Genomic DNA, 25,899 nt, shown 5'->3' with positions numbered 1-25,899 from the left:
TGGAGACCTTCGGAACCTTCCGCCCCTTCTCCTCTCTCTCATAAGCAAAACCCCCACTTGCCCGAGACAGGCGATCTCCACTCCACCTGAGTGAAAAGAAAAAGATGCAGGTGTGCGGGCAGGGCCGGCTTCCGGTCCGCCCTGCGCCGGCAACCCGGAGCGGCCCCGTGCGGCCCCGAGCGGCCCCGTGCCACCCCGAGAGACCCCGAGGGGCCCCGAGCGGCCCCGAGCGACCCCGTGCGACCCCGTGCGACCCCGTGCGGACCTGAGCGGCCCCGTATGGCCCTGAGGGGCCCGGAGCGGCCCTGTGCGGCCCCGAGCGGCCCCGTGCGGACCTGAGCGGCCCCGTATGGCCCTGAGGGGCCCGGAGCGGCCCGGAGCGGCCCCGAGCGGCCCCGTGCGGCCCCGAGCGGCCCCGTATGGCCCTGAGGGGCCCGGAGCGGCCCCGGGCGGCCCCGAGCGGCCCCGAGCGGCCCCGTGCGGCCCCGTGCGGACCCGAGCGGCCCCGTATGGCCCTGAGGGGCCCGGAGCGGCCCCGGGCGGCCCCGAGCGGCCCCGAGCGGCCCCGTGCGGACCCGAGCGGCCCCGTATGGCCCTGAGGGGCCCGGAGCGGCCCCGGGCGGCCCCGAGCGGCCCCGAGCGGCCCCGTGCGGCCCCGAGCGGCCCCGTGCCGCCCCGAGCGGCCCCAAGGGGCCCTGAGCGACCCCGAGCGGCCCCGTGCCACCCCGTGCGGCCGGCCTGCTTTCCTCTTAAGTCCTACGCGAGCTTTACCTCTTCGTCAGAAGTTCGCCTGGATCTAGAAATACGGGGGTGTTCGGGGCAGGCCGGGTGCTGCGGCTGTTACCCCGGACGAGACTGCCAGTGACCCCCCAGGCCCGCCGCCCCCGCCCCTCGGAGGAGGGAGGGGCGCAGCCAGCCGGGCCGCCGTGGGGAGACTGCGGCGGGACGAGGGCCGAGGGCGCGGGGGGCGCGGGCCGCGGGTCCGTCCGTGAGGGGCCGGCGCGCGGGAGGCGCCGTCAGCCGCGCCGGGTGGTGCCAAGCTCGCTAGTCCCTCCCCAAGCCAGGCCGTCCTCGAGTCCCATCAGCCCCGGGCGCCCCTGTTCTCGTGTTCGCGGCTAAAAGGCCGGACGCGCCTGGCCGACTTCTCGCGATAGTTTCATCGCGGCGAGGCCCACGGGCGCCAAGCCCACCGCTGCGGAGGGCGCCGCTCGCGGCCGGAGGCACCCCGAGGCACCCCGAGGCACCCCGAGGCACCCTCACAGGCCGCGCGGCCGTCCCCGCGTCCACCGCCAGGACCTCCTCGTCGGCCCGCGCCGACACCGCCCCTGTCACACACTGCTCCGCTCCCCTCCCCAACCCGTCGCCCGCCATCTTCTCTCTGTCTCTGCCCCGGACTCCTCCGGAGACCTCCCGTGAGTGGGATCACACAGGACGTGTCCTCCCGTGTCTGGCTGTGTCGCCGGCGAGTGTTCCCCAGGCCCGCCCACGCTGCTTGAACGTGCCCCGGCTGGAGGCGGGAGCCGGCGGTGCTGAGCGATGGGCCGGAAGGGGCCTGGCACCGAGGGTGTGAACGGGGCGGGAGGGCAGCGGGGAGGGCAGGGCAGCAGAGCCGTCAAACTCGTACGCCCGCCAGTCCCCCCTCGCACGGCTGACGCGTGGGGGTGTCCTGGGGTGAGCAGCAACCCTGGCCCCGCCACTCGATGCCAGGTGCACCTCCTGTCGTGACAACCACAGATGTCCCTGAATGTCGCCCAGCGTCCCCAGGGGGCAGGATCATCCCCAGCTGAGAACCCCTGGTGCACACGGATATCTCTAGTTGTATGGATAGCTGTGGGCAAGCCCGGAGTTAGCCTGGACGCCACGAGCCCCGGGGAGGAGTGACATCGTGAGAGACGGATGAGCTGGCAGGGTCCCAGGAGAGGAGGAAGGAAGTGGAGTGGCCGGCGAGGAGAGGAAGGAGGCAGGAGGGGTAACACGAGATTCCCCGGCCCTACGCCATCAGCACGTGGGAGAGGCGGCACCCATAAGATGAAGGAGCGGGCACTGTGATTGGCAGGCCTGGGTCCCGTTTGGGCCAATCACCAATGGGAATGAAGGGGTGGGCACCGTGATTGGCAGGACTGGATCCAGTGGGGACCAATCACTGATGAGAAGAGGTAAATACTGTGATGGGCAGGCCTGTTGGCCAGGTGGGTGGGACACTATGATTGGGTCGTGTCTTCCACAAAGGAAAGAACGCTGGGAAGAGAAAAATGACATTGTCGCCCACATGCCATGGAAAATTAGAACCAAATGTGCAAAGCTGATCTATGACCAGCTGTAAGTGACGCCCAGAGAGTAAACTGCCTCACTACTCAGGTCGTCGCCAGAATGTGGCCGCTGGTCCTCTGATGGCCAGCATTCCTCCGCCTGACCCGAGGGCGGTGGGGCAAGGGCAGTTCCATTTTCGAGGTGCTCTTCCTACAAAATGACCAATGCCTGAACTGCCACCCAGCGCTCTTGCCCGGGTCAGCACCGGGCAGTCTTGCCCACAGAACCCTGTTAGTTTCCTGTCGCCGCTGTGACAAATTGGGCCTTGCTGGCCAAACCCAGGAAGGGCAAGGCAGGGCTGGGCCGTCCCGAGGCTTTGGGGAGAACCATCTCTGGCCTTTTCCATCTTCTAGAGGCGCCGTGTCCCTGGCTCACGGCCCCTGCCCCATCGTCACAGCCGGCAGGCGGCCTCGTCCATCTGTGACTCTGACCCCCCCTCCCCCTCATGAGGACTGCATGAGGACACTGGGACCCCAGAAACACAGGGTCGTCCCCTCTCAGGGGCTGCGACTCTCAGGGGCAGTCCCTCTGCCACGTGAGGTGACATGTTCAGTTTCCAGCACCAGGATGGGGACATCTTTGGGGACATTATCCTACTTGCCAGTGTCCAAGCAAAATGCCATTTCTATGGGAGCACCAGAGACACTCGGAATTTTTGGATCAAATAGTCACTCCTGTTCTGAGCCTGGCTCGGGTCAAAGGTGGACTTGGCAGCCTGATTTTTATCTGCTCCCCACGGGGCCTGCCAAGTGCAGGATGAGGTTTCTGGGCCCTTCGGGGAGGCTCCCTGGGTCGATCCAGGGCATGAGGAGGGCCGAGATGGCTGGGCTGGTGCACCGTACTCAGACTTCCCCTGAGCCTCCTCCTTTGCTCACCGACACCCGCTGCCGGCCCCTCCTTCTGGATGTTTCTCTGTGGAAGCAGTTGCCCTGCCCCCCCGTACCCCTACCCACCAGCTTCCAACTCTCCCTCCTCACATTCCCGTTTCCAGCGACTTTGCTGTTTCTTTATCTCTCTCAATTTTTTCTTTTCATTTTTCATGATGGTTAATTATACATAATATAAAATTTACCACTTATACTGTTAAGGGCACAGCTCGGCGGCCTTAGGCACACTCACAGCTCGTGCAGCTGTCCCCAGCGTCCACCTCCAGGACTTCTTCATCGTCCCACGCTGACTCTCTGTCCCTGTTACTCACTCCCCTCCCTCCCGCAGCCGCGGGCAGCTCCCCTGTGTCTGTGGATTTGTCCGTGGTAAGGGGTCACACGGCGGTAGCCGACTGATGCGCTTTCTCCGCGCCAGCCCTCCCTCCCACCACGGGGCCGTTTACATGTTGTGTTCTCACTGCGTGGACATCGTCCATCCACGGCACACTTATGCCCCAGAACTCAGAGAAGTCATCTCCCCGGGAAGCCTGCCCCGACCTCCTGTCCGGAGCAGAGCTCATGGGCCCAGGAGGTACCTCTGTCTTGGAGCCTTTGCCGTCACCGCACCTGTAATTTATTTAGCTCTCTGCTGTGAGGTTTCGGCCTCTGAGCTCAGAGGATGCCTCTGCCTCACTCCGGGTTGGGTACCCAGCCCGGGGCCGCCAGGTCGCCAGCAGGGGACGGAGGGAGGGCCGAGTGAATGGTGCCTCTATGTTCGCTGCTAAATAGCAGTTTCTGGGCCCTAACTATGGTGATGACAAGACGCTGGGAGCACACAGGCGTCCTCAGAGAACCCCGGCTGGGGGTGGCGGGGCTTGAATGGCCTGAGTGTGTGTGTCTGGGGCGGGGGGGCATCGGTGAGCTCGCACACCAAATCTGAGTCTCCAGCTCTAATCGTCGACGTGAATCTCGGTGTCTTTGTCCCGAAAACATTTCATCGAGCAATTCTTAGAGATTGTTGGCTCCTCAGAAGGCAGTTGAGCTCAGGTGTGAGAATAAAGGGGTGAGTGTTATGCAGCCCCGCTCCCGCTCCACCCCCATGCCGCCGCCCCCACACAGCTTCCCTGTCTCATCACCCCAGACGGTGGCAGTGAGGGACAGAGCGGCTGTTTCCAGCAGGGACACACGTTCCTTTGATACGATGGAACATTCTGGAGGGCCCCGGCGCGGGGTCTCAGACTTAACAATAAACATACTGAAATTTACACTCAGGGAAAGTGAATCTCAGAAAAACAACGAATACTTTTTTTAGTGGCGGTGTGTCCCAAGTATTGCACGAGGCATCCTTATCCTAAAATGCTGACTGCAGACCGCGTTCCTCGGTGTTTTCCAGAAAAACAGAACAGGGGAGAGCGAGCAAAACCCCTTCCTTCCCCGGGAAGCCGAGCCCTTTCTCGGATTAGACGGTGCCGCCCACTCACGTGCACCGATTTAAGTGCTAATCTCACCCAAAAGTTCCCATCACGCAACACTGTGGGGCCCTGTCAGGGGATGCGAGGTGGGATTGCCCTCTGGCTTCGCTCTCTGAGGGTTTCTGAGGGGTGCGGTGTGTCGCGGTGTGTCGGGGGCCAGGTGCGGACCGCTGCACCCTGCGGCGCCCCCGCCACAGGCTGAGAACGCGCCGGGTTGGGCCGGGGTCAGGTCCGCTCGAGTCTCGTGAGTCTCGCGACAGCGACTAGAGAGCCGCCCAGCGGGGGCCGCGTGCGCTTTGCACTCAGAGCTCTGTCTTCTAGTCGCAAGTGGCGGGAACCGGCTGCCCCGCGTAGAAAAGAGTCTGTTGGCGGTTGACGATAAGTTTCAGAGGCAGAAGTACTGGGGCCAACCCGCCACCACGTCGCGGGAGACCCCCGAGCCCCCGGCAGCCCCCGGTGTTGAGAAGCTTGACCCTGAGGCTGCAAGATAAGGAAGCCGTGCTGCTTTGAGCCTCGAGGTTGTGGCAGTTTGTCCAGGGTGCCCGGGGGACGCGCGCACGTTCCTTCCAGCGCAGGCGCGAGCGGCCACGGGGGCCGCGTGCGAAGCCCAGCGAGCAGCCACGCGGAATCCACGTGGTCGGACGTTTTCCAGGGGGGTCCGCGGGCGCCCGGGGCACAGCCGGCGGCTGCCACATCTGCACAAGGAAGACCCTGGCTCCGGGGAAGAGAGGCGACTCCCGTGCTGACGTCGTTTTCCTGCGCCCTTTTTCGCTGGCATCCAGGTGGCCGTCCGGGGCCTGGGGACCATGGAGCCCACGGCTGGTGAAGCGCAGCTCGTGCCCCGGGCAGCGAAGGACGCCGTGTGCTGCCGCGCCGCCCTCTGCGCTGCCGTGGCCGCCGGCAGCGTCACCCTCACGCTGGCCGTCCTCGTGGGTAAGCGGCCGGGGCTCGCAGGGGTTCACATCCGGGGTGGCAGAGACGCTCGGGCGTGGCTCGGTGGTGTCGCGTGGCGACCCGGAGACAGAGTGTGCATGTGTGAAGTCGAGGGCTGCCCCCTCAGGCCGCCGAGGGAGGGGACGAGCGGGCCGGGTGCCGGCGCGTTTCCCATCAGCGGGGTCCTCTGCAGAAGTTTTCGTGGCCAGGGTGAAATGGGCACAGGTTGGGACAGGGGAAAAATGATTTTTAAATCTCGAGAAATTTGGAAAATGTCAAGAAGTATGAAAACGAACAATCGTGTGCGTGCCCGCCACCCACAGTCACGGCGGCTCCCGTCTCAAGCCCGTTCTTCCGTTTCAGTAGAACTAGCCGCAGGCTCCCACACGGCGCCGTGGCCCGTGGCCATGCTGGGCACTGGCAGCCCCCGGGCCCGCTGGCTGTTTTGAGTTACATGCGTTAAAAGTAAATAACCTTTAAATCTCAATTCCTCAGTCCCCACCAGCCACATCTCACGGGTGGCTCGTGGCTACTGTACTGGGCAGTGCAGATCTAGAACACTCCGTCATCACCGGAAGTTCGGCTGGCCCACGTGGCTCTGAGATGAGCTTATTCCGAGTTGAGAAGGGTCCTGTGGTGTTCCAGGGGACGTAAAAGCCACCTTGCTTTCATGCGATGGTGATGCTATGTGGCAGTTGGTAGGAGAGTGCTCTCACGTGCCAAAATAATAAGTTGGCAATTGTATGTGGGTCCCCAGGATTTTTTTTTAGTGTATATGTTTGTTGGACAGCCAGGAGGATGTCACAGCCAGGCATGGTTGACTGAGGCCCCCTAGTGGCTGTGGGAGTCAAGGACAGGAAAGTTGGGCTCTGTATACGGGCATGTGCGCGTGTGTGCACATGTGAGCATGTGTGTGTATGTGTGCAAATGTGAGCATGTGCACACATGTGCATGCACACGTGTCTGCATATGAGTGTGCAGGTGTCCACATGTGCGTGCATGATGTATGTGTGCATGTTTGTCCATGCATGTGTGCACACACAAGTGTATATGTGCATGTGTGTGCAAGTGTGTATGTGTGTGGATGAGTGTGCGAGTGTATATGTGCACATGCATGCGTGTGTGGGTATGTGTGCACTGTGGTATGTGTACGCATGTAGGCGTGTATGTGCACACATGCACGTGAGCACGTGTGTACGCATGTGCATGCAGGTGCATGTGTCCTTGCTCCGGGGAGAGGTGGGAGCTGGGTGTTACACCTTCATTCTAGAAGCACAGATACCTTTAAGGAATGAGATAGATATAATTCCCAACAGGACCCCTGAACCCAGGGAAAATTTTAAGAAGCACTTAAAGTTTTTCATTTTTAAAAAAATGTGTTCAAGTTCAGATGAAAATGTGTCCCTTTCCGCTTTCGGACCGCTCACAGTTTCTGGTGGAGGTGTTGGCCTTGGGGGGCCTGAGGAGGGTGCCGGGCCCTCTGCCCTGTTTCCCAACTTCCTGGGAGCCTGTGATTCTTTACGGGGGCCTGAAAGGCTTAGTTGGGCACGGAGCATAAGCAGCTTGGTCTACACAGCGGAGTGCCTGTTTTTCTCTAGCTTTCGAATGAGGAAACAAATTTTTTAGAATTGGTTTCGAGCATTTATTCTGTCTATTGAATAAGCAGCTATCTAAACATCTCTCTGGATGGACAGTCGTCCAGGAGAGAACCGGGAGCCGGCTTTCACAGTTCATGTGGCTGTGGCCGTCATTTTCTTATTTGGCAGTTATGATCATTTTTTTGCTTATTTTCGACGCGTTTAGAAACGCGTGTTTCACGGTTTATGTGGTTGCTATCGCATTCCTTGTTTAACATTTTTTACAACTATCATCCTCGCTAGTGTGTGCTTTTGAAGACACAGTGTTTTCCGCAGTTGGAAACCTGTATTTTTTCAGAGGGCAGCATCCTGGGGGGTGGGGGGTTGTGTCCCCACGGCATTTGCTGTCCCTTTCCTGGGAGCAGGTGGGGACAGCTGCTCCAGGCCTCCTGAGGCCATGTCGGCCACTGGGACAAGTCTGACTGGGAGCTAGTCCTGCCCTCGAGCAAAATCTGGGACCCTCTGGGGCTTTGTGCTGTACTTAGGGGGGCGACACGTGAGAGGCGCCAAGGGGACACTGTTAAAGTCACTCAGGACAGCCGCTGGGGAGTCGGCCCACCCACCTGTTTGTCGGCGACCCGGCCCTGGGTGGTGGGGGTCCTCGCGGCCCCACGGCTGAGCCCCGCCCTGCAGCTGGGCTCTCTCACGGGGCCCCGGTCTCGCCCGCAGCCTCCCTCTCCACACAGGGCGTTGATGTGGAGCACACGGCCGAGCTGCGGGGGATCCGGTACTCCCGCAGCCTACAGCAGGAGACCTCGGACTACTACCGCCTGCTGACGCCTACCCTGGAGACGCTGGTGAGGGGCTCCCGGGAGTGGGGTCGTCACGGGTGGCCGGGGCCTCCACCGAGAGGACCCCTCGGGCGAGTGAGCTGAGCAGGGGACAGCCCGCCAGGCGCTGGGCGGGGAGGAGGGGCGGGGGGAGTGGCCGGCAGGGCTGGCGCTTCTCGGGCGCAGCGGGGAGTGGCGTCTTGTGGACTCCACTCCGGCTTTTTAAGGCTTTTTAAGGGTTTAAAAGTCATATGTTGTATTGTGGCAGACGATGAGTATCTTTGTTCGTGGCCAGTGGGGGTGCGCGATGGGGCAGCTCTGTGGCAAACAGTCCAGCTGTTTATCAAAAAGTTAAATGCAGAACTGCTACCTGACCTTGCAATTCCGCCCCTCCGGGCGTCCCCAAGGGAAACGGAAACGGAAACGGAAACAAAAACGGGCCCAGGTGTGCTCCCGGCCGGGGGTGCACAGCAGCCCCCGAGAGGAAGCACCCCACATGTCCATCGGTGGGCGAAGGGACACCCATGTGTCCGTCCACACGGGGAGCGCCACTCGGCCACGGAAAGGAGGGAGGCTCCGACACTCGCCACGCCGTGGACGGACCTTGAAAATATGATGCTCTATGAATCGTTTGCTTCAAAATTTAAGCATGGTTTAATTACAACATAACAATCGGTTCATTGGTGGCACCAGCCACCTTTCAAAAGCTCGGTAGTCACGTGTGGGTGGTGGCTGCTATACGGAGCAGGGCCGCTGTAGAACATTCTGGAAATTTGTGGAATGTGCTTGGGACAGAGCAGGTCTAGATGCAGCCAGTGGGGATGTGGACGGGTGAGTCCTCACCCCAAAACAAGCCCCGTCCCCTCATCGGTGGCCCCATCCCCTCCCCAGCCCCTGACACCCACTCACCTGCTTCCTGCCCGGGGATGTGACTATTCTGGACACGTCATATAAATGGAGTCACACGCCACGTGGCCTCGTGTGTCAGGCGTCTCTCGCTGAGCGTCGTGTTAAAGGTCCGTCCACGTCCTGGAGCGCCAGCGCCTCCCCGCTTTGCATGGCCGAGTGACCTTCCCCGTGTGGACGGACACATTCTATCCACCCATCTGTTGATGGAGCGATATTGTCATCCGAATGCCTTTGGGACATCCTTTCCTGTTGTTTACACAGCTCGGCGGGGACGCGGTGTGCGTTGGGCCTGGGCCGGGGTGCGTTTCCGCCCCTCCTGCCGCTCCCCACCGGGAGAGGTCTCCGCGGGGGACGTGCGCCCACGCCGCGGCCCCAACACGGCTGCGTCTTTCCGTTGCAGTTCGCACGGAGCTTTTGGAAGACAGAGCTGGAGGCCAGCTGCGTGGGCTGCACGGTGCTGGGGTACAGGTGCGTCGGGGGCTCCGAGGGGGCGAAGGGGCCTGGGTGCACCCCCGCGCTGCCCGGGACCCAGGGGCCCAGGGAGAGCGTCCCTCCCGCCAAGGGCGTCCCTCCCGCCTGCAGGGACGGCAACGCCAGTGTCCTGGTGCGTTTCCGGCTGCACTTCCTGCTGTGGGCCCTGCGGTCGCTGGACCTGGGCCTGGAGCGGGAGCTTCTGCAGCAGGGGCTGCGAGCGAGGCTGCAAGGCCACGGCATCCCCCTGGCCGCCCACGGCACCCTCGCGTCTGCCACACTCACAGGCGAGTAGGCCGTGGAGACCCCAGACGTCGGCAGGGGCGTGCGGCGGGAGGGCAGCGTTGACCTTCGGGCGTTGGGTCACCACCCCGCCCCACAAACAGAACGTACACACCGGGCGTCATCCACCATGGTACAGACCGGAGGCGTCGGCAACCCGGCCGTGGCCAGAGTGTAACTACCTCTGCCTTCATGGCCCGCTACACTCTGCTGCTGTAGCACGAAGGCAGCCCAGGGCATTGCAGAAATGAACGGACATGGCCATGTATCGATAAAGCTTTATTTACAAAAAACAAGGGGTGGACCGGGTTTTGTCGACCCCGAGTCCAGAAGTAAAAGCAAAAATGCTAACCTCTAAAATCTGAGGCTGCATCGGACTGTAGGTAGTCAGATCAACAGAGGCTCCTCGCCTTGCCCTGGCCCTATGGGACATTCGTGGTCCCCTCCCCAGCAACCCTGACTCTCCAGCTGAGTCAGTGACTTCGACGTTGGCACCATCTAATAGAATTTTCCGTGGCGGTGGAGATGTCCCATGCGCGCGTCGTCCACTGCAGCAGCCGCCCGCCCGGCCTGGCTACTGAGTGCCTGTCGTGCGGCAGGTGAGACAGGATCACAGGGTTCCGTCGGGTGTCATCGGAACGGCTTTACGTGGCTCCCGTGGTGGACGGTGCCACTGTCTGCTCCTCCACGTGACGTTTTCAAAGCGCACCAACACCCACTGACCCAGCTAATGGGCCCTCTTGGTTCTGTTTCGTCGCAGGAAGCCAGAGGGGGCCATGGACAGAACGGGACTTGAAATCAGGTAGGCCGTCGCCCGTCCCCGGAGCTGCCTGCCCTCCGCGGGGATCCCCGATCACGGTCCCTGCGAGGGGGGCCGGCCGCACCGAGCCTCCGGACGGGGGACGGGGTCGCAGCCCCGTCACGCACAGGGTTTGAAGACGAGGCTCTTGGGTCGCACGTGGCCAGGTGTGACCGAGAGAAAACGCCGTCAGGTTTTTGAAAAGTGGCGGAAGCCTGTTGTTAAAGAACAGACGACACCAACCGTTTGTGGGAAAAAAGGAAAAAGAGTGAGCGTCACCGGAATCCCGTGGCTTTGATGTTTCGGTGGCTGTCCTCGCAGACAGCTGCGGCGCACCCGCAGATGCAGTTATTTAGCTTCATGTCAGTGTTCCCCAACCTGGAGCGACCCTGCCCCCGGGGGACACTGGGTGGTGTCTGGGGACATCTGTGGCTGTCACACTGGAGCTGCTCAACCCTTCAGTGTCCGGGATGACCCCCCACAGAGAGTGACCTGGCCTCCAATGTGACCCGTGCACTTGAAATGGTGACTTTTATGTTACGTCTTTTACGTTAAACATTGGACGTCACTCGTTTCTTACTTAACTGTGACTCCTAGACAAGGTGGAGGTGCACCCGGGGCAGGTGCACGCTCCTGCTGCCCAGCGGGCTCGGGGCTGACTGGTGTTCTGGCGCTGTCCCCATGCCGGCTCTGAGAAAGTCCCGTGGGAAGCGCCGCAGCCGAGAAGGCAGATGGGAGGCCCCAGCAAGGTCTCCTGCTGCTGTGCCCTCAGGTCGCTGTCCAGAGAGCGCCTTCTCCTGCGGGAATGGCCAGTGTGTGACCACCGTGAACCCAGAGTGTGACGACAAGGTGGACTGCTCTGACGGCTCCGACGAAGCCCGCTGTGGTCAGTCCGCCTGCGTAGCTGGTCCCGGCGCGAGTCCCCCACCAGGGTCAGCTGCTGGCCGTGCTCTCTGGCCCGCTCGGCACAGCAAAGCCAAGCCCGAGCTGTCCTTGGACGTGGGGGCCGCGGACGTGCCGGGGGTGCCGCCCTGGCCCTGGCTTCTCCGGGGCCTGGCCGTGACCTCCGTCTTGCAGACTGCGGGTCCCGGCCCAGCTGGAGGACTGCGGGCAGGATCGTGGGTGGCGTGGCAGCGTCTCTCGGCGAGTTCCCCTGGCAAGTCAGCCTCCGGGAGAACGGCGAGCACTTCTGCGGGGCGGCGGTGCTGGGGCCCGGCTGGCTGGTGTCTGCGGCCCACTGCTTCAGCGAGTGAGCCGTGCCCCGCGCCCCGCCCCCCGCCGCCGCGCCCCGCCCCGCCCCCTTCCCCCCACGACCCCCGCCCCCCCCCACGCCACCTGTCCTGCGCGTCCTCGGAGCCCACTCGGAACTCGTTTTTTCTTCCCTCTGTTCTTTTGTTGGTCGAATCTGAAGACATCCCTTTTTAAAATACACATATTTTTAAATGGGAAAATATATATAACATAAGTTCACCTTTTAACCACTGCAGCTCGGCAGCCTGAGGCACTCTCACGGCTAGTGCAGCCGCCCCCGGCGTCCACCTCCAGCACTTTCTCGTTGTCCCACGCCGGCACTGTCCCCGTCACGCACTCACACCTGTCCCCTCCCCCAGCCCCCGTCCCCCACCACCCACTCCGTCTCGTCTCCGTCTCCGAGTCCGACTCCTCCCGGGACCTCCCGTGGGCGGGGTCCCACGGGGCGTGGCTCGCGTCCCCGAGCACTGCGCCTGCAGGTCCGTCGCCACTGCGGCGGGCGCCAGGACAGGGTCCTGGGCAGCGGGGGCGATGCGCGCGCGCGTGGCCCGGCCGCTCGGGGCCCGCAGCGCTGCCGCGTGCCGGGTGCGCCCTTGTCTGAGACGTCGCTCGTTCTCGTTCCCGCACTGGGACGCTGGACTCTTTGGCGTTGCGGTTTTTTGACGGTGTTGTTTAAAGGCACCGTCCGTCTGGATGGCCGGGTTTGGGGGCGCCCCTAGCCTGCGCCGCGTGCTCGCCCCGCAGGTTCCCGGGCCCGGCCGAGTGGGTGGCCTACGCCGGCACGACGCGGCTCAGCGGCTCGGAGGCCAGCACGGCGCGCGCCCGCGTGGCCCAGGTCATCACGCACCCCGCCTACAACGCGGACACGGCGGACTTCGACGTGGCGGTGCTGCGGCTGCGCACCCCGCTGCCGCTGGGCCGCCACGTGCAGCCCGTGTGCCTGCCCGCCGCGTCGCACGCCTTCCCGCCGCGCAGGAAGTGCCTCATCTCGGGCTGGGGCTACCTCCGGGAGGACTTCCGTAAGCGCAGTCCGCGCCCCGCCCCTGTCCCCACCTCCCTGCCCCCCCCCCCCGTATCATGCCCCCTGTCCCCCGCACCCTGTGCCCTGCACCCTGTCCCCCCCCCCCCCCCGCACCCTGTGCCCTGCACCCTGTCACTGTGAAAATCTGTCGCAGCTCCTCCGGACCCGGCCGCCCCGCGTCCGCGCCCCGTCCTACCCCCTGTCCTTGCAGGGTGCTTTCTTAGAGTTCTCTCTAGTCGTGTGGCTTGTTTGCCAAGATGTCTCCTTGCTGCTGCTCCTCGTTTCTGTCACGACTTTGATTTGGTCGCCAGAGGGAGGAAGGGAGCCTCGGTCACCTCCACGCTTCGAGTTCCTTCCAGAGAGTCCCCTCCCGCTTCTGGTCACCAACAGAAGGGCCCCTCCCTAAGGGTTTTAAAACTGACCGCACTGAGCTATCTTGATTTTTCTTTTCTTTTTTTTTTTGGCAAATGAATATTAAATAAGGTATCTTTAAGTAGAAACACATCACACAAGGTTATGTGTCCACTGCTCTATAACAGTGTTGTGACCAGACGCTACGGGGACCTGTGGGACCTGGCTGGTGTGACTGAGACTTATCTTAGATGTAATTTTGTTAGAAAGCGTTCAAATCTACATTTAAATAGCCACACGTGGCCGGTGGCTACTGTACTGGACATGGCAATTCTAGGGGCGGTAAATCCTAAACAGGTGGCAGATGGTGACGGTCGCAGTGAAGGAAAAAACAAGGGATGGGGTGGGGGCGGGCCCAGCCGTAAGCAGGGGCTCAGGAGGGGCACGGCCGGCAGCTCTGCAGGGACAGGCGTGATGGGCAGCTGGGGCAGCGTGCGCGAAGGCCCCGGGGTAGGCGGTCCTGATGTGGGCGTGCAGGCCGGGCCAGGGGCGAATGCCCTGGAGGGTTTGAGGGGGAAAAAACCCTGATATAATGTGATTTAATGTTCACGCGAGATGACGCTGTCCGCCCGGCTGAAAGGCTCCAGCAGCCAGGCCGGTGTGCCGGCCGGGGCAGGGGCGGGGGCAGGGCAGGGCAGCGGAGGCGGGAAGCCCAGCCTCGGGGTATTACCCCGGGCGCCTCTGAGCCGACCCGGCAGAGAGCGTGCCCTTCGGCGCTTACCGTTTGCCAGTCTCTGAGGCGCCGCTCTGCTCGCCACGGGAAACTGAGGCGTGGAGTGGCGGGGCCCTGCAGGCTCCTGCCTGGGGTGGGGGGACCGCCTGGGCCCTGGAGCACTCACCCGCTGGTCTCCCCTGTCCTGGGCAGTGGTCAAGCCAGAGATGCTGCAGAAGGCCACCGTGGAGCTGCTGGACCAGGCACTGTGCGGCAGCCTGTACGGCCACTCGCTCACGGACCGCATGGTGTGTGCCGGCTACTTGGGTGGCAAGGTGGATTCCTGCCAGGTGAGCCCTGCCGGCAGGGCCGCGGGGGAGGGCCCCCGGGTTTCCGCCCCGCGGCCACCCCCTCCCACAACAGAAGGGGCGTCCTCCGTTTCTGGTCCATGTCCAGGACGTCCCCCACTCGAAGGCTCTGGATTTCTTTCCTTTCGGTTTACGCGCTTTGCTCTTTGTAACACCTGGCGTGGGCGGGGGGCGGGGAGCGACCGCTGCCCGTGCTCAGGGGCCGCCCAGCCGGCCCCCGCTCGGAACCCTGGCCGTGAGCGGCCGAGAGAAGGCGCGTGAGCCTGAGAGCGAGTCCCAGTGAGCTGGGCGTGAGCGCTGGGCGTCACAGGTCGGGGTGGGTGCGGGCAGCCGGGCACATCCTGAGGACTCCGCAGCCGCCAGTGAGGCGTCCGTGGCTCCGGCAGGGCAGCCACACTGTCACCCCCACCAAGGAGGGCGACCCACTGGGACCCGGTGGGGGGCACTGACTGGGGCTGGGTGATTAGCGGCCAGGGGTAGACCTAAGAGAGCTCTTGAAGGTCCCAAGGTCTGACCGTCCACACAGGGGAGGAAACAGGTTCTGGGGTGTGACCTCTCCACCCATTTTCTCGTGAGCCCGTGTGGAGCGGGCCGGTCCAGGGTGCCTTCTCTGTGCCTGCAGCTCTGGGATTAGGGGCTGAGCCCGGGGACCCTGACCCCTCTGAGGGCGTGCCCCTGTCTCCCAGGGTGACTCGGGAGGCCCCCTGGTCTGCGAGGAGCCCTCGGGCAGGTTCTTCCTGGCCGGCATCGTCAGCTGGGGCATCGGCTGTGGGGAAGCCCGGCGGCCGGGGGTCTACGCCCGGATCACCAGACTGCGGGACTGGATCCTCGAGGCGATCGCCACGGCAAGCGAGCCTCCGGCCCCCACGGCGGCACCGGCCCCCGCCACCCCCAGCACTGCTGGGCCCACCAGCCCTGCGAGCCCCGCGGTGGGCACCCCCACCCAAGCCTCGCTGGCCCCCAGCTCTGCACCCGTTGATTCAGTGACCACCTCTAAGCCGCCAGGTATCTCCTGGGGGGACGGGCAGCGTGGGCGCCCCCCGCTGGGCGCATGGGGTGGTGCTGGCTTCCCGAAACGCTCCGTGGTGCGGAGACGGGGGTCGCTTAGTGGCGTCTGTCCGCCCGGCGCACAGGCAGGCACAGTGGCCGTCCCTCAGATTTACTGGCTGGCAAACCCAGCAGGGGGTCCACACGGACGCCCTGACTGTCACCGAGAGGCTCTCGCCGCGGCTGCGGGCCCGGGGTGGGGTGGGGGAGACTCACGCGCGTGCCCAGGGGGCGTCCTGCCCACCACAGCACGTGCGGCACGTGGTATGTGTACGTTCTCAGGTCGAGACTCCTCGCCTCTTGTTTTTTCAAAAATGTCCAAGACGTGCTCACGTGCGGCTTTCTCCGCGGGGAGAGGGAAATCAGCTCACCTGGCTCGTACCTTCACTGATTTTTAAATCGTGGCGCCGGTGCGTGGCTCGTCCGCGGCCTGGCTCCTCCCTTGGGTGCCGCAGCCCACGGTGCTGAGCCCCGCCAAACGCGGCCTCATGCAGATGCCACCCGCAACCCACCCTGTCCCCAGATCCCACGATAAGCTGACCCTTTGGCGAGCCCGGGTCCGGGGTGTAGCCCCGCTGCAGCCGGCCGTACACCCGACCTCAGGGGCCGCGGGTGTGTCCGGCCGGCTTAGGCGGCAGGGGCAGCGCACGCCACAGTGATGGTCTCCTGTGTAACCTGCGTGCCCCAGCTGTGCCCCGTAATTGGGCGGGACCCCAGGATGCCTCGAAGCCTCCATTTCTTCATCTGTACGCTGGGCTGATCTGCCCCGGCTCAGCCAGAGCCAGGAGGTGTCCCGTGTCCCGAGGTGCCTCCAGGCCCAGGTGCTCACTCTGACCTAAAGCGCCCAGACCCTTCACCCTTCTGTCTTGTCCCTCAGAGTGCGGGGCCAGGCCGGCACTGCAGAAGCCCGCCCGGATCGTGGGCGGCTTCGGGGCGGCTGCGGGGGAGGTGCCCTGGCAGGCCAGCCTGAAGGAAGGCTCCCGGCACTTCTGCGGGGCCACGGTGGTGGGGGACCGCTGGCTGCTCTCGGCTGCCCACTGCTTCAACCAGTAAGGCTCGCCTCGGCCCCCTGCCCGCATCGCCGGGCCCCCAGCCCCGTCAGGGCCCCGGACGTTCAGAGACCCCTCACGACCAAGCACGTGGCCATCCGTGAGATGGGGCGGCCATGGCAGAGGCAGCCCCCGGGCCACCCCCGGGTGTTCGAATGTCCAAGTACAGATGAGAGCAAGGAGCGTGAAGGAGACGTGGGGGGCCTGAGGGAGCCGCCCCAAGGGCCCGGGCCTCGGTCGCAGGTCCTGGGGGACAGTCTGTTGAGCTGGCCTTTGGGGGACAAATAAGGGCTGACTCGGGGTGACAAGTGCTCGTCACACAGCCAGGCGACACCAAACATTGAGAGTCATAAGCTGTAATGGCCTTTCGTGTGGCCGGGGACACCCTGACTGGCCCTGGGGTTGCTCTGGGGGAACAGCCGTGCGCCCCCCAGAATGTGGGCCGTGCAGGGCAGCAGGGGTGTCTGAGCTGCCCCTTGTCGGCAGCACGAAGGTGGAGCTGGTGCGGGCGCACCTGGGCACCGTGTCCCTCTCGGGTGTCGGCGGGAGCCCGGTGAAAATGGGGCTCAAGCGGGCAGTGCTGCACCCCCAGTACGACGCCGGCATCCTGGACTTCGACGCGGCTGTGCTGGAGCTGGCCCGGCCCCTGGTCTTCGGCAAGTACGTCCAGCCCATCTGCCTGCCCCTGGCCACCCAGAAGTTCCCCGCGGGCCGCAAGTGCGTGATCTCCGGGTGGGGCAACACACAGGAGGGAAATGGTGAGTGCTCGGGGCGGGAGGGGGGGGCTCTGCTCCCCGGCCCCAGGCCACTCGCCCCGTACTCCCCCGGGGCTCCCGGCTCTGGCCCACGGCCCGGCGCGGCTGCGTCTCGCTAAGTGTTACCGGCACACGGCCACGCTTCCGCTTGCAGACGGCCCCGACGGCTTTCCTGCCCACAAGGCCAAAAATACTCTGTAGCCCCTTCTAGAAAAAGTTTGGAGGCCCTCGCGCTGTATGCTGCAGAGCCCCCAGTAGTTAACGCTTTCTCTGAGATCCCGGAGCGGCCTCCCCGCAGGTCACCCGAGGCGCTAGGGAATCCGCTTCGGGACAGCGGCGGGATCCTAGGGCTCGGAGCTGGGATGCTGGGCGCCCGGCCTTCTCACGATGGGGCCCAGGTTCCCTGCACCGCCGGGAGCCTCAGCGTCCCGTTTGCAGGGGGGGTTGGTGGCGCCTTCCTCTCGGGTTGTTGCCACGCTGGGTCCCCTCTCGCTGCAGCGACGAAGCCGGACACCCTCCAGCGGGCGTCCGTGGGCATCATAGACCAGAAGGCATGCAGCGCCCTCTACAACTTCTCCCTCACAGACCGGATGCTCTGCGCTGGCTTCCTGGAGGGCCAGGTGGACTCCTGCCAGGTAGCAGACCCTGCGCCCGCACCCTTCCCCCGGCCGCGGGGAGGGCAGGCAGGGGTTTGCGGTACAGTGGTGTCTGCAGAGTGGGGGAAATCTGGAGACGAACCCAGTGTCTTGAAATGCGTGGCTCAGAGACGGTAGTTCGTCCACGCAGAGCGCGAGGGAGCAGTTTACCAGTGCGGTGCAGCCACGCGAAGCCACGCCTGCTGGTGGTAAACGGCGCACAGTAAACGTTAGCTGAGAAAACCCCAGCCACGGGTCGGCACACGCGGCACCAGCGGCCCGGCGGGGGAGCAGGCGTTCGCTCCTGGGGACGTGGGCGCCGGGCCGCGGGGTCAGTCCCTGTGGCTGCGCTGCGTCCTGCTGCGTCCACCTGGGGGATCGGGTGGGGGGGGAAGGTGCCGGGTGGTCACCGCCAGCCCTCCTTCTTCCCTTCGAGGGCGATTCTGGGGGACCTCTGGCCTGCGAGGAGACGCCCGGTGTGTTTTATCTGGCGGGGATCGTCAGCTGGGGCATCGGCTGTGCTCAGGCCAGGAGACCCGGCGTGTACGTTCGAATCGCCAGGCTGAAGGGCTGGATCCTGGACACCATGTCCTCCCACCCCCTCCCCACACCTGTCCCCCCCACCACGAGGACACCTGCCACCACCAGTCACGCCACCAGCACGACGGCTGCCCTCACATCCCCAGGGGTCACGGCCAGCAGGCCCACCCTCGGGGCCACCAGCAGAGCAACGAGCCAACCTGCCACCAGGCCTGCCACCGCCGTGAGCACCACAGCTAGGGGGCCGACACCACCTCCAAAGTCCCCGTGGACCACCATGGGCTCCCAGCTACCAGGTACCGGGAGGAACGGAGCGGCCCCTGTGGGTGGCAAGGGTCCCGGGTCAGTAGGCGAGGGCTGCTGTCAGCGTCCCGCAGTCGGCGGCTTGAATGAAAGACGTGACCTCTGCGACAGGGCACGATGGAGTTTCTGCCTTCCCCACACATCACCCTGTGTCCTGGATCCGTGGGTCTGGGCCACCCGGACACAGACCCGAACAGCACAGGATTATGGGCTCTTTGTACCAGGGCAGCCAGAGGGCAGGGCCAGATTGCCAAGCAAAGGAAGCCGGCAGGCCCAGGGGCACGAGGGGGTGTAGGTGACTTTGAGATCAAGCAGTTTCGATGGCTCAGGGCAAAGCACATGCCAAGTGCCTGGACGTGGGCCTGGAGGGCTCGGAGGGCCCGGGCCCTGTCTCCCGGGGAGCCGCCTGGGGCGAGGGCACGCGGCCCGCTCGGCGTCCTGGGTGCAGGACACGTTACAGCGGGAGGCGTCTGGGGAGAAGCACCGTTTCTCGCTCGCTCCCCAGCAGCTGTGTCCTGGCCAGGCCTCCAGCCTGGTGACTTTCCCTCTGCTGGTGGCTGCTGGAGCCACGTGGGGGCCCAGAGGAGGAATGCCCAGCAGTGTCCACTGCGGGCGCTGTCTCTGGGAGGCGCCCATCTGGGAGTCCCCCTGCCTGTGGGGCCTGGGCAGCATCCCTGGTGTCGGGAAGGTGGGCTTGGGGAATGGGGGAAACTGGACGGGTGGCCCCACACCCCTCTCTGCTGCCAGCTGAGGCGTGGCAGAAGGGCCCCTCCCCAACCGGTGAGGAGGCACTTGGCAGTGGGCGTGGCTGGGGTGGGCGGTGGGAGTGTTCCTGGTGAGAGGAGTCCCTGGAGGGCAGGAGGGGTCCCTTCAGCACTCTCGTGAAATTGCCCTTGTTCTGTGTTCAGAGGGCCCCCGTTTGGGGGGGCGGGGCCCAGATAGGGCGTCTGGGAAGAGCAGGTGGGACCCACAGGGCTTCCCGGGCAGTGGGCCTGGGTCCCGGGAGGCTCCAGGGCAGCAGAGAGCCTGGCTCCTGGGGGACCGAGAGGCCAGGGAAGTGGTGGCGGTGGGCGGGGACGCTGTCCTGGCCCCTGGCAGGGAGGAGGGCACCCCCACCGGCCAGGATCAGAGGACACACGTCTGAAACAGTATTTGAGGAAAGACCTGGAGCCCTTGCTCCCCCTCGTGGGAGCAAGGTCCAGGGCCAGTGTTCCTTGGTGCGGGTCCCCCACCCCGCCCCCGCCCCCGCCCGCCGACGCGGCCCCGCCTCCCCGCAGACTGCGGCCTGGCGCCGGCGGCCGCGCTGACCAGGATCGTGGGCGGCAGCGCCGCGGGCCGCGGGGAGTGGCCGTGGCAGGCGAGCCTGCGGCTGCGGCGCCGGGAGCACCGCTGCGGGGCCGTGCTGGTGGCCGAGAAGTGGCTGCTGTCCGCGGCGCACTGCTTCGACGTGTGAGTCCCGCCCGCCTGTGGGTCCCTGGGCCAGATTCGCGGCCTGGACACTGACTGACTATATCGTGCCTCCGCGTCTCCGCGGAGTGCCCCGCCCCCGGCCCCTCCGCCGTGCCGCCCGCCCGCCACCCCGGGCCTGACCTCGCGGGGCTGCGGGGCTGGTCCATGCCCCGGCCCCACCAAACCCGGGGCCACAGCTCTCCCAGCCAAGGGCCCGGGCTGCCCACAACATGGCGTGTCCAGGGAACCGCAGGACTTCTCCATCCTCGACCCACCGCCCCGGGAGGCAGCGCCAGCCCCTAAAGCCGCATACTTAGGAGTCCTCTTCTTGGGGGCCCTGCCCCCACGGAGACGCCCAACTCCTGGGTGCATGCGCTGGCCTCTCCCGCAGGGTTGGAAGGGATGGGCAGAGGGTCCCTGCGGCCCCCAGAACCCTGATACTGGGCCGCAGTGGAGACGGTTTGTCGTGCACCTCGTTGCCCAACTGGGCGCATTTGGAACTGGGCGCCCCTCGCCGTCCTATTAGATGAGCAACCCAGGCCCCAGAGGTCAAGTGCTCTCTGCCCCAGGTCCCAGGCCTGCGCCACGGGCACAGGCGAGGCTGTGGTCAGAGCGGTAGGCAGGCAGGGGTGTGGTGTGGCCCGGCACGAGGACCAGGCCAATATGTGTCCCCACGCGTCCCGCAGCTACGGGGACCCCCAGCAGTGGGCGGCCTTCCTGGGCACGCCGTTCCTGAGCGGCGCCGACGGGCGGCTGGAGCGCGTGGCGCGCATCCACAAGCACCCGTTCTACAACCTCTACACGCTCGACTACGACGTGGCGCTGCTGGAGCTCGCGGTGCCCGTGCGCCGCAGCCGCCTGGTGCGGCCCATCTGCCTGCCCGACGTCGCGCCCAGGCCGCCCGACGGCGCGCGCTGCGTCATCACCGGCTGGGGCTCCGTGCGCGAGGGAGGTAGGCGGCGGCCCGCACCCTCCGGGGGCAGGGGTCTGGGGAGTCGCGGCCCCGGCCAGGGCGCACGCGGCCCCACCAGCTCGTGTCGCCTGCAGGCTCCATGGCGCTCCAGCTGCAGAAGGCCGCCGTCCGCCTCCTGGGCGAGCAGGCCTGCCGCCGCTACTACCCGGTGCAGATCAGCAGCCGCATGCTGTGCGCCGGCTCCCCGCAGGGCGGCGTGGACAGCTGCTCGGTGAGCGCACTCCGCGGTTGAACCCGGGCTCCGGGGCCCAACTGTCCCGGGAGGGAGGTGCTCAGGCCCACCGGCCGGGCTTCCTTTCTGGTGCGGAACTCGAGGGGGTCAAGCACGGCACTGTTTCTGCCTTGAGGTTTCACTTGACCATTTATTGGGCATCAGTCGGGAGCCTGTTGTCCCCCACATCCCGTAGGCCCTGCGGGGCTGGGACCCACACAGGCTGCAGTGAGGCCCAGTTCTGCTAGGGCATCACAAATATCTGCCACCTAGATGAAATGCCCTTCTGACACTGAAGCCATTTCTCAGACGAAAGTGAGGCTTGCAGGGGTAGCCACTTATCTGGGGTCACAGGGAAGCCATGTGACACCCCTGTAACCAGCCACCCAGGGTGAGGCCAGTCTGCCCTTGGCCCCAGGGCTGTCTGCTGTGGTGGCACTGGCTCGCTCTGAGCACCTTTCCCCTCCTCTGCTCAGGGTGACGCCGGGGGACCCCTGGCCTGCCGGGAGCCCTCTGGTCGGTGGGTGCTAACCGGGGTCACCAGCTGGGGCTACGGCTGCGGGCGGCCCCACTTCCCAGGCGTCTACACCCGGGTGGCAGCTGTGAGAGGCTGGATCAGGCAGAACATCCAAGAGTGACCGCACGGTGGCGGCCCAGGCCCAGGAGGAGATGTGAAGGCAGAAGGCATATGAGCAGGCCACCCAGCCCGAGGGGAGTCCAGGTGGCGGGGGCGGGCCAGCGGGTGGCAAGATGGTTTTACTGCATATTTCACTCCAATAAAGAGCCCTTTGTCCCTAGCTTGTTGGTTCACCACCTCCATGTCACAGCAAAGACCACTCACCTGCAGGTCACCCAGGGCCCAGAGGTGGAGGAGGGTGTGGGAGGTGAGCATGGGCTCAGGGAGGGCTACTCCCCCCAAACCCCACCTTTGGGCTGGCAGTTCAGCCTCATGTTCAAGAGTCCCTTTCGTGTGAACACAGTCCCAGTCATCCAAGACACCCAGCAGCACTGAGGGGGAACGTGGGGGGGGGGCAGGGGCAGAGAATGAGGCTCAGTCTGGGTAGAGTACCCAGGTAGCAGCCACGCCTTCTCCCAGAGAGGCCCCTGCAGGGAAGACGCACAGGGCTCTGTCCGCGGCCCTCGACAATTTATTTGTGGGCCCACTCCCAGGTCCCAGGTCAGGTGTGCTCTGACCACAAGCCTCCCAGGCCCACCTGAGGGTTCTATGCGGTGGGCATGACGTTGAGCGGGTCACGTCAGAGGAGGTGCCACCGCGCTGCCAGCACTTTGGGAAGTCCCAAAGCCCCCCACACCCCCAGGAGCAGGCAGGTGGGCTGGGCAGCGGCAGAGTCCCAAGTGTCCCAGCACCAGTCTCATCCGCTCGCGCCCGCCCCCGCCTCACAAAGCGCATTTATGGAAATGGGGCGGGAACGGGGGCTGCGCGTCCCGGTCACATGTTGGCTCGTTCCCGCTGCAGTCGCGAGTTGTAGGCGCGGGACACGGTGTTCCAGGCGTCCATGTACCGGTCCATGCACATGGCGATGCACTTCTGGAGGCGGGGAGGGCGCGCGGCTCAGTGCGGGCTTCCCCCACGACCGACGTCCCCTGCCCCGGACAGCCGACTGTGCACGCGCAGCGGCCCCACCACATCGCCCCGTTAATCCGCGCACGCGCAAAGGACCCTCGCCAGGTCCCGGCCCGCGACGCCCGCCAACCGCGCAGGTCTCACCTGCTCCGAATTGTCCAGGGAGCCCCCCGGCTTCCCGATGCACTTCCGGAAGCACTTGTCCGTCATTCTCTGCGGGGAAACGCGAGCCCTCAGCCGCGACGCCCGCCCCCTGGCGGACCCCGCCGCCCTCGGCCCCCGCCCCCGGCCCGGCCCGGACCTGCAGGAGCTCCTGCGCGTTGGCCACGGCGATCTGCACCTTCACCTGCTCCATGATGAGGCCCGGGTCCAGCTTGCCGCCACCGGAGCCCCCGAAATCCGAGCCGAAGCCGCCCTCCATGGCTCCGCAAAGTCAACCGGACAGCGGCCGCGTGCGCCGACCCGTACCTGCGCCGGAAGCCAGCCTCCTCGGGCTCCGCGGAAAATGGAGTCCGGGCGCGCCGGGGGCGGGGCGACGGGCCGGACTCTGACTCCCACAAGGCTGCGGGACTAGCCGCGCACGCGCAGGCACGACCGCGGGGGAGGCGTGGCCACGATCAGGCTCGGGGCGGGGTCCGCCCGCGCAGGACCCGTCACTCAGCCCTCAGGCCCCGCCTCCAGCGGCGCGTGTGCCTCCAAGCTGCAGAGGCGTCGGAGCGGGGTGGAACCGGTGGCGTCCCGTGACGCAGGGCACAGGCCACGTGGGAGGCTCCGTGGAAAAACAAGGCGGAGAACTAGGGTGGCGGGTAGCAACGGGGAGGGTTAGGACTTGGAACCTGTCTACACCTGCCAGTGAGGCTTTTATTTTTAGTGTGTGTATGTGGAGGGGGTCTTACCCACTTGTCGACCCCTAGAAAGAATATACCTTCCAAGAAGGGCTCCTCACTGGGCCCAAATTCATGACCATCCACCTTTATGGCAATTCTAGAGGGGCAGCAGACTGAGCTGCCAGCCTCCCGCAGTGGTACTCAGCCTCAAATCCTTTTAAGAGAGCCTAGGATCCCAAATCTTCCAATGGGCTAAAGACCTGCCCCAGCCAATCCGAGCTGCATAATTATATCCTCGTTTGTAGCTTTACTGACCAATCAGGTGCATGAAGTTGACCAATCAGGAGGAAATTTTGGAGTCTTTGTTTGCATAGGGATGGACCAATTGGGAACGGGGGAATGGCACTCTTTTCGAAATAAGCCAGCTCAATTCCACGGCTGTTTTTCCAGTTTATGGGCTACCTGAGCCACCTGAGCCCTGCTTCTACACCTGGACCGGTACTGAAAATGATGCTTTCCTAAGTAGGGTGCACGTGAGAATGCTCACCCTATGGGCACAGGGTAGTGGGGGGAGGGACGCCACGCATAGGTTGGAGTGCAAAATAGGTAACATAGACTCTAAAATTCTCGTGTTTGTCAGCTGCTTCCTGGTGGCAGTAGAGGGGACTTCGGCTGATTACATGAGAATTTCTGTCAGCTGGGCTGCTGGGCAAAAATCACGGAAGATGATCTCAGATGATCTCGAGCTTTCTTGTCCAAGTTGGAGTTCTTTTGAAGTCCCAATGTGTGTCTGTTTATGCACTCAGGACAAAGGAAATACCATGCTTCCCAGAAGTAGGAAGCATTTTTACTGCTGCCTTGAAAACTTATAAAACTGAGTGGTATGCGTATTTTAAGTGACTTCTGAGGCCTCTTCCCCTCCCATCCTGTCCAACATCACTGGACACACTTGTTTTCCATCTTCGCTGTTGTTTTTTGGTGGGGGAGGGCATTAATTTAGAGGAAACTTAGTTTTATCCATCTTTTGTTTGTGAACAAGTCCACCTGAAGGGGCATCTGTAAAGGAGATGATCTCATCTCTTAGAGATGATGAACGGTGTTCTTTGATTGATTATAAACTGACTTTAGAAACAGCTTTAAAGGAATTCTTACAGCATGCAAAAGCTTTGGCCATGTGAGCGAAAACATAGCTTGCTTCATCTGCCAGAAACATTATTTGGGTCCAATTTTTCTTTTGAGATGTGTTATTGGGTCTATATGTTTATATATGTCCACGTGTGTATGTTAGATACATACCTGCAGCCGAAGGTACTGCCAACGCTGAGTTGTCATTTCAAATCAGGCTGTAAAGGAGCCTTATTCAGTTGGCTGAAAGCAAATGATCATTTCTACGAATTGAAGAAATAACGGAAACTAACCCAATTGTTTTTCAAGTGCATATGATCTAGAATTAGTCCTCAGTGAATAAAAACTGGCTTAAGGTTGTTGGTTAAATTACGACAGGCCTGTCTTTAGAGATGAGGGCTAATTGCTTTTTAAGGTCTTGCGAAACCTTCAGGAAGTAATCTAAAATCGTTACAAGCGACGGTTTAACTAAAGATAAATGGGACAAGAGTATCTAAGTGAAATTTTGGCAGTTTCCAAACTCCTTTGGTCACTCAAAACCTTAAAATCCGCTATTAAGGCCCAGACGCTTAGGACAAAGCCTGATGCATGGTGCCTGAAAATGATCGCACATCGAGGATGAGATGTGAGCTTGGTAAAAGGTAAGGAAGTACATTCTGCTGACAGAAGAGTAGCTTAGTTCTACAGTACAATGATTGTTCCAGAATAAGAAAGGAAAAAGGACAAGAGCTGAAAGTTTTATGAAAGTTCAAAAAAGTTTATGGAAAAGGAATCTTGAATCTTGTAAGTGGTCGGGCTGGCTAGGATAGAAGGGGTTATTTAAGTTAGACAAACTATACAGAATTGGGATATGGGTTTCTCTCCCCATTAAAAGACACGTCTTCCTGCACTGTTGATATGTTCCTCATAAGAAATTATAAAAGGAAACAGGTCTATTAAAATGGCTTCCTGTGCTCTCTGCCATCAGGCCTTTGATGATTTAGGTAAACCAAACCTAAGAGTTGTTTGCTTCCAACCACTTAACCCCCTGTACTTGCCTGCATGGGGTGTAGCAACCCAGCAGAGGCCAGAGACCCCCAGTTGAGCCCCACTGCCCCACGGACGCCCAAGGGTTCCTGTGGCCGCCCACGGCCCGGGCACGAGCGTGCCGAGTGTGTCCTGGTGGGCAGGGCGTGGGCAGTGGCCCCTGGCTGTCATGCTGCTGAAGGGGACCCACAGCCTGGCGTTGGGACGAGGGCAGAGGCAGAA

The 25,899-nt window shown here is 63.4% G+C and overlaps 2 protein-coding genes across 2 annotated transcripts; one reads left to right on the top strand and one right to left on the bottom strand.

Annotated features, from left to right (window-relative positions):
* The first annotated feature begins 349 nt into the window (after positions 1-349).
* TMPRSS9 (transmembrane serine protease 9) lies at positions 350-21,911 on the top strand. The gene is made up of 19 exons (XM_036233370.1): positions 350-647; positions 4,970-5,130; positions 5,431-5,581; positions 7,888-8,015; positions 9,298-9,365; positions 9,480-9,655; positions 11,222-11,335; positions 11,527-11,698; positions 12,445-12,719; positions 13,998-14,134; positions 14,839-15,157; positions 16,077-16,248; positions 16,735-17,006; positions 17,502-17,638; positions 18,075-18,474; positions 19,759-19,930; positions 20,617-20,882; positions 20,978-21,114; positions 21,591-21,911. The coding sequence occupies exons 1-19, from the start codon at positions 350-352 to the stop codon at positions 21,750-21,752; spliced, it is 3,717 nt and encodes a 1,238-aa protein (XP_036089263.1). The 3' UTR covers positions 21,753-21,911.
* A 329-nt stretch (positions 21,912-22,240) lies between these two features.
* On the bottom strand, positions 22,241-23,214 carry TIMM13 (translocase of inner mitochondrial membrane 13). The gene is made up of 3 exons (XM_016163553.2): positions 23,001-23,214; positions 22,844-22,912; positions 22,241-22,663 (listed from the first exon to the last, which is right to left on the bottom strand). Exons 1-3 carry the CDS (start codon positions 23,118-23,120, stop codon positions 22,565-22,567), a joined length of 288 nt encoding a protein of 95 aa, XP_016019039.1. The 5' UTR covers positions 23,121-23,214; the 3' UTR covers positions 22,241-22,564.
* Positions 23,215-25,899: the final 2,685 nt, after the last annotated feature.

The sequence above is a fragment of the Rousettus aegyptiacus genome, unplaced genomic scaffold, assembly GCF_014176215.1.
Source record: "Rousettus aegyptiacus isolate mRouAeg1 unplaced genomic scaffold, mRouAeg1.p scaffold_m13_p_16, whole genome shotgun sequence".
Taxonomy (NCBI): Eukaryota; Metazoa; Chordata; class Mammalia; order Chiroptera; family Pteropodidae; genus Rousettus; species Rousettus aegyptiacus.
This window is presented reverse-complemented; position numbering and strand designations above follow the sequence as displayed.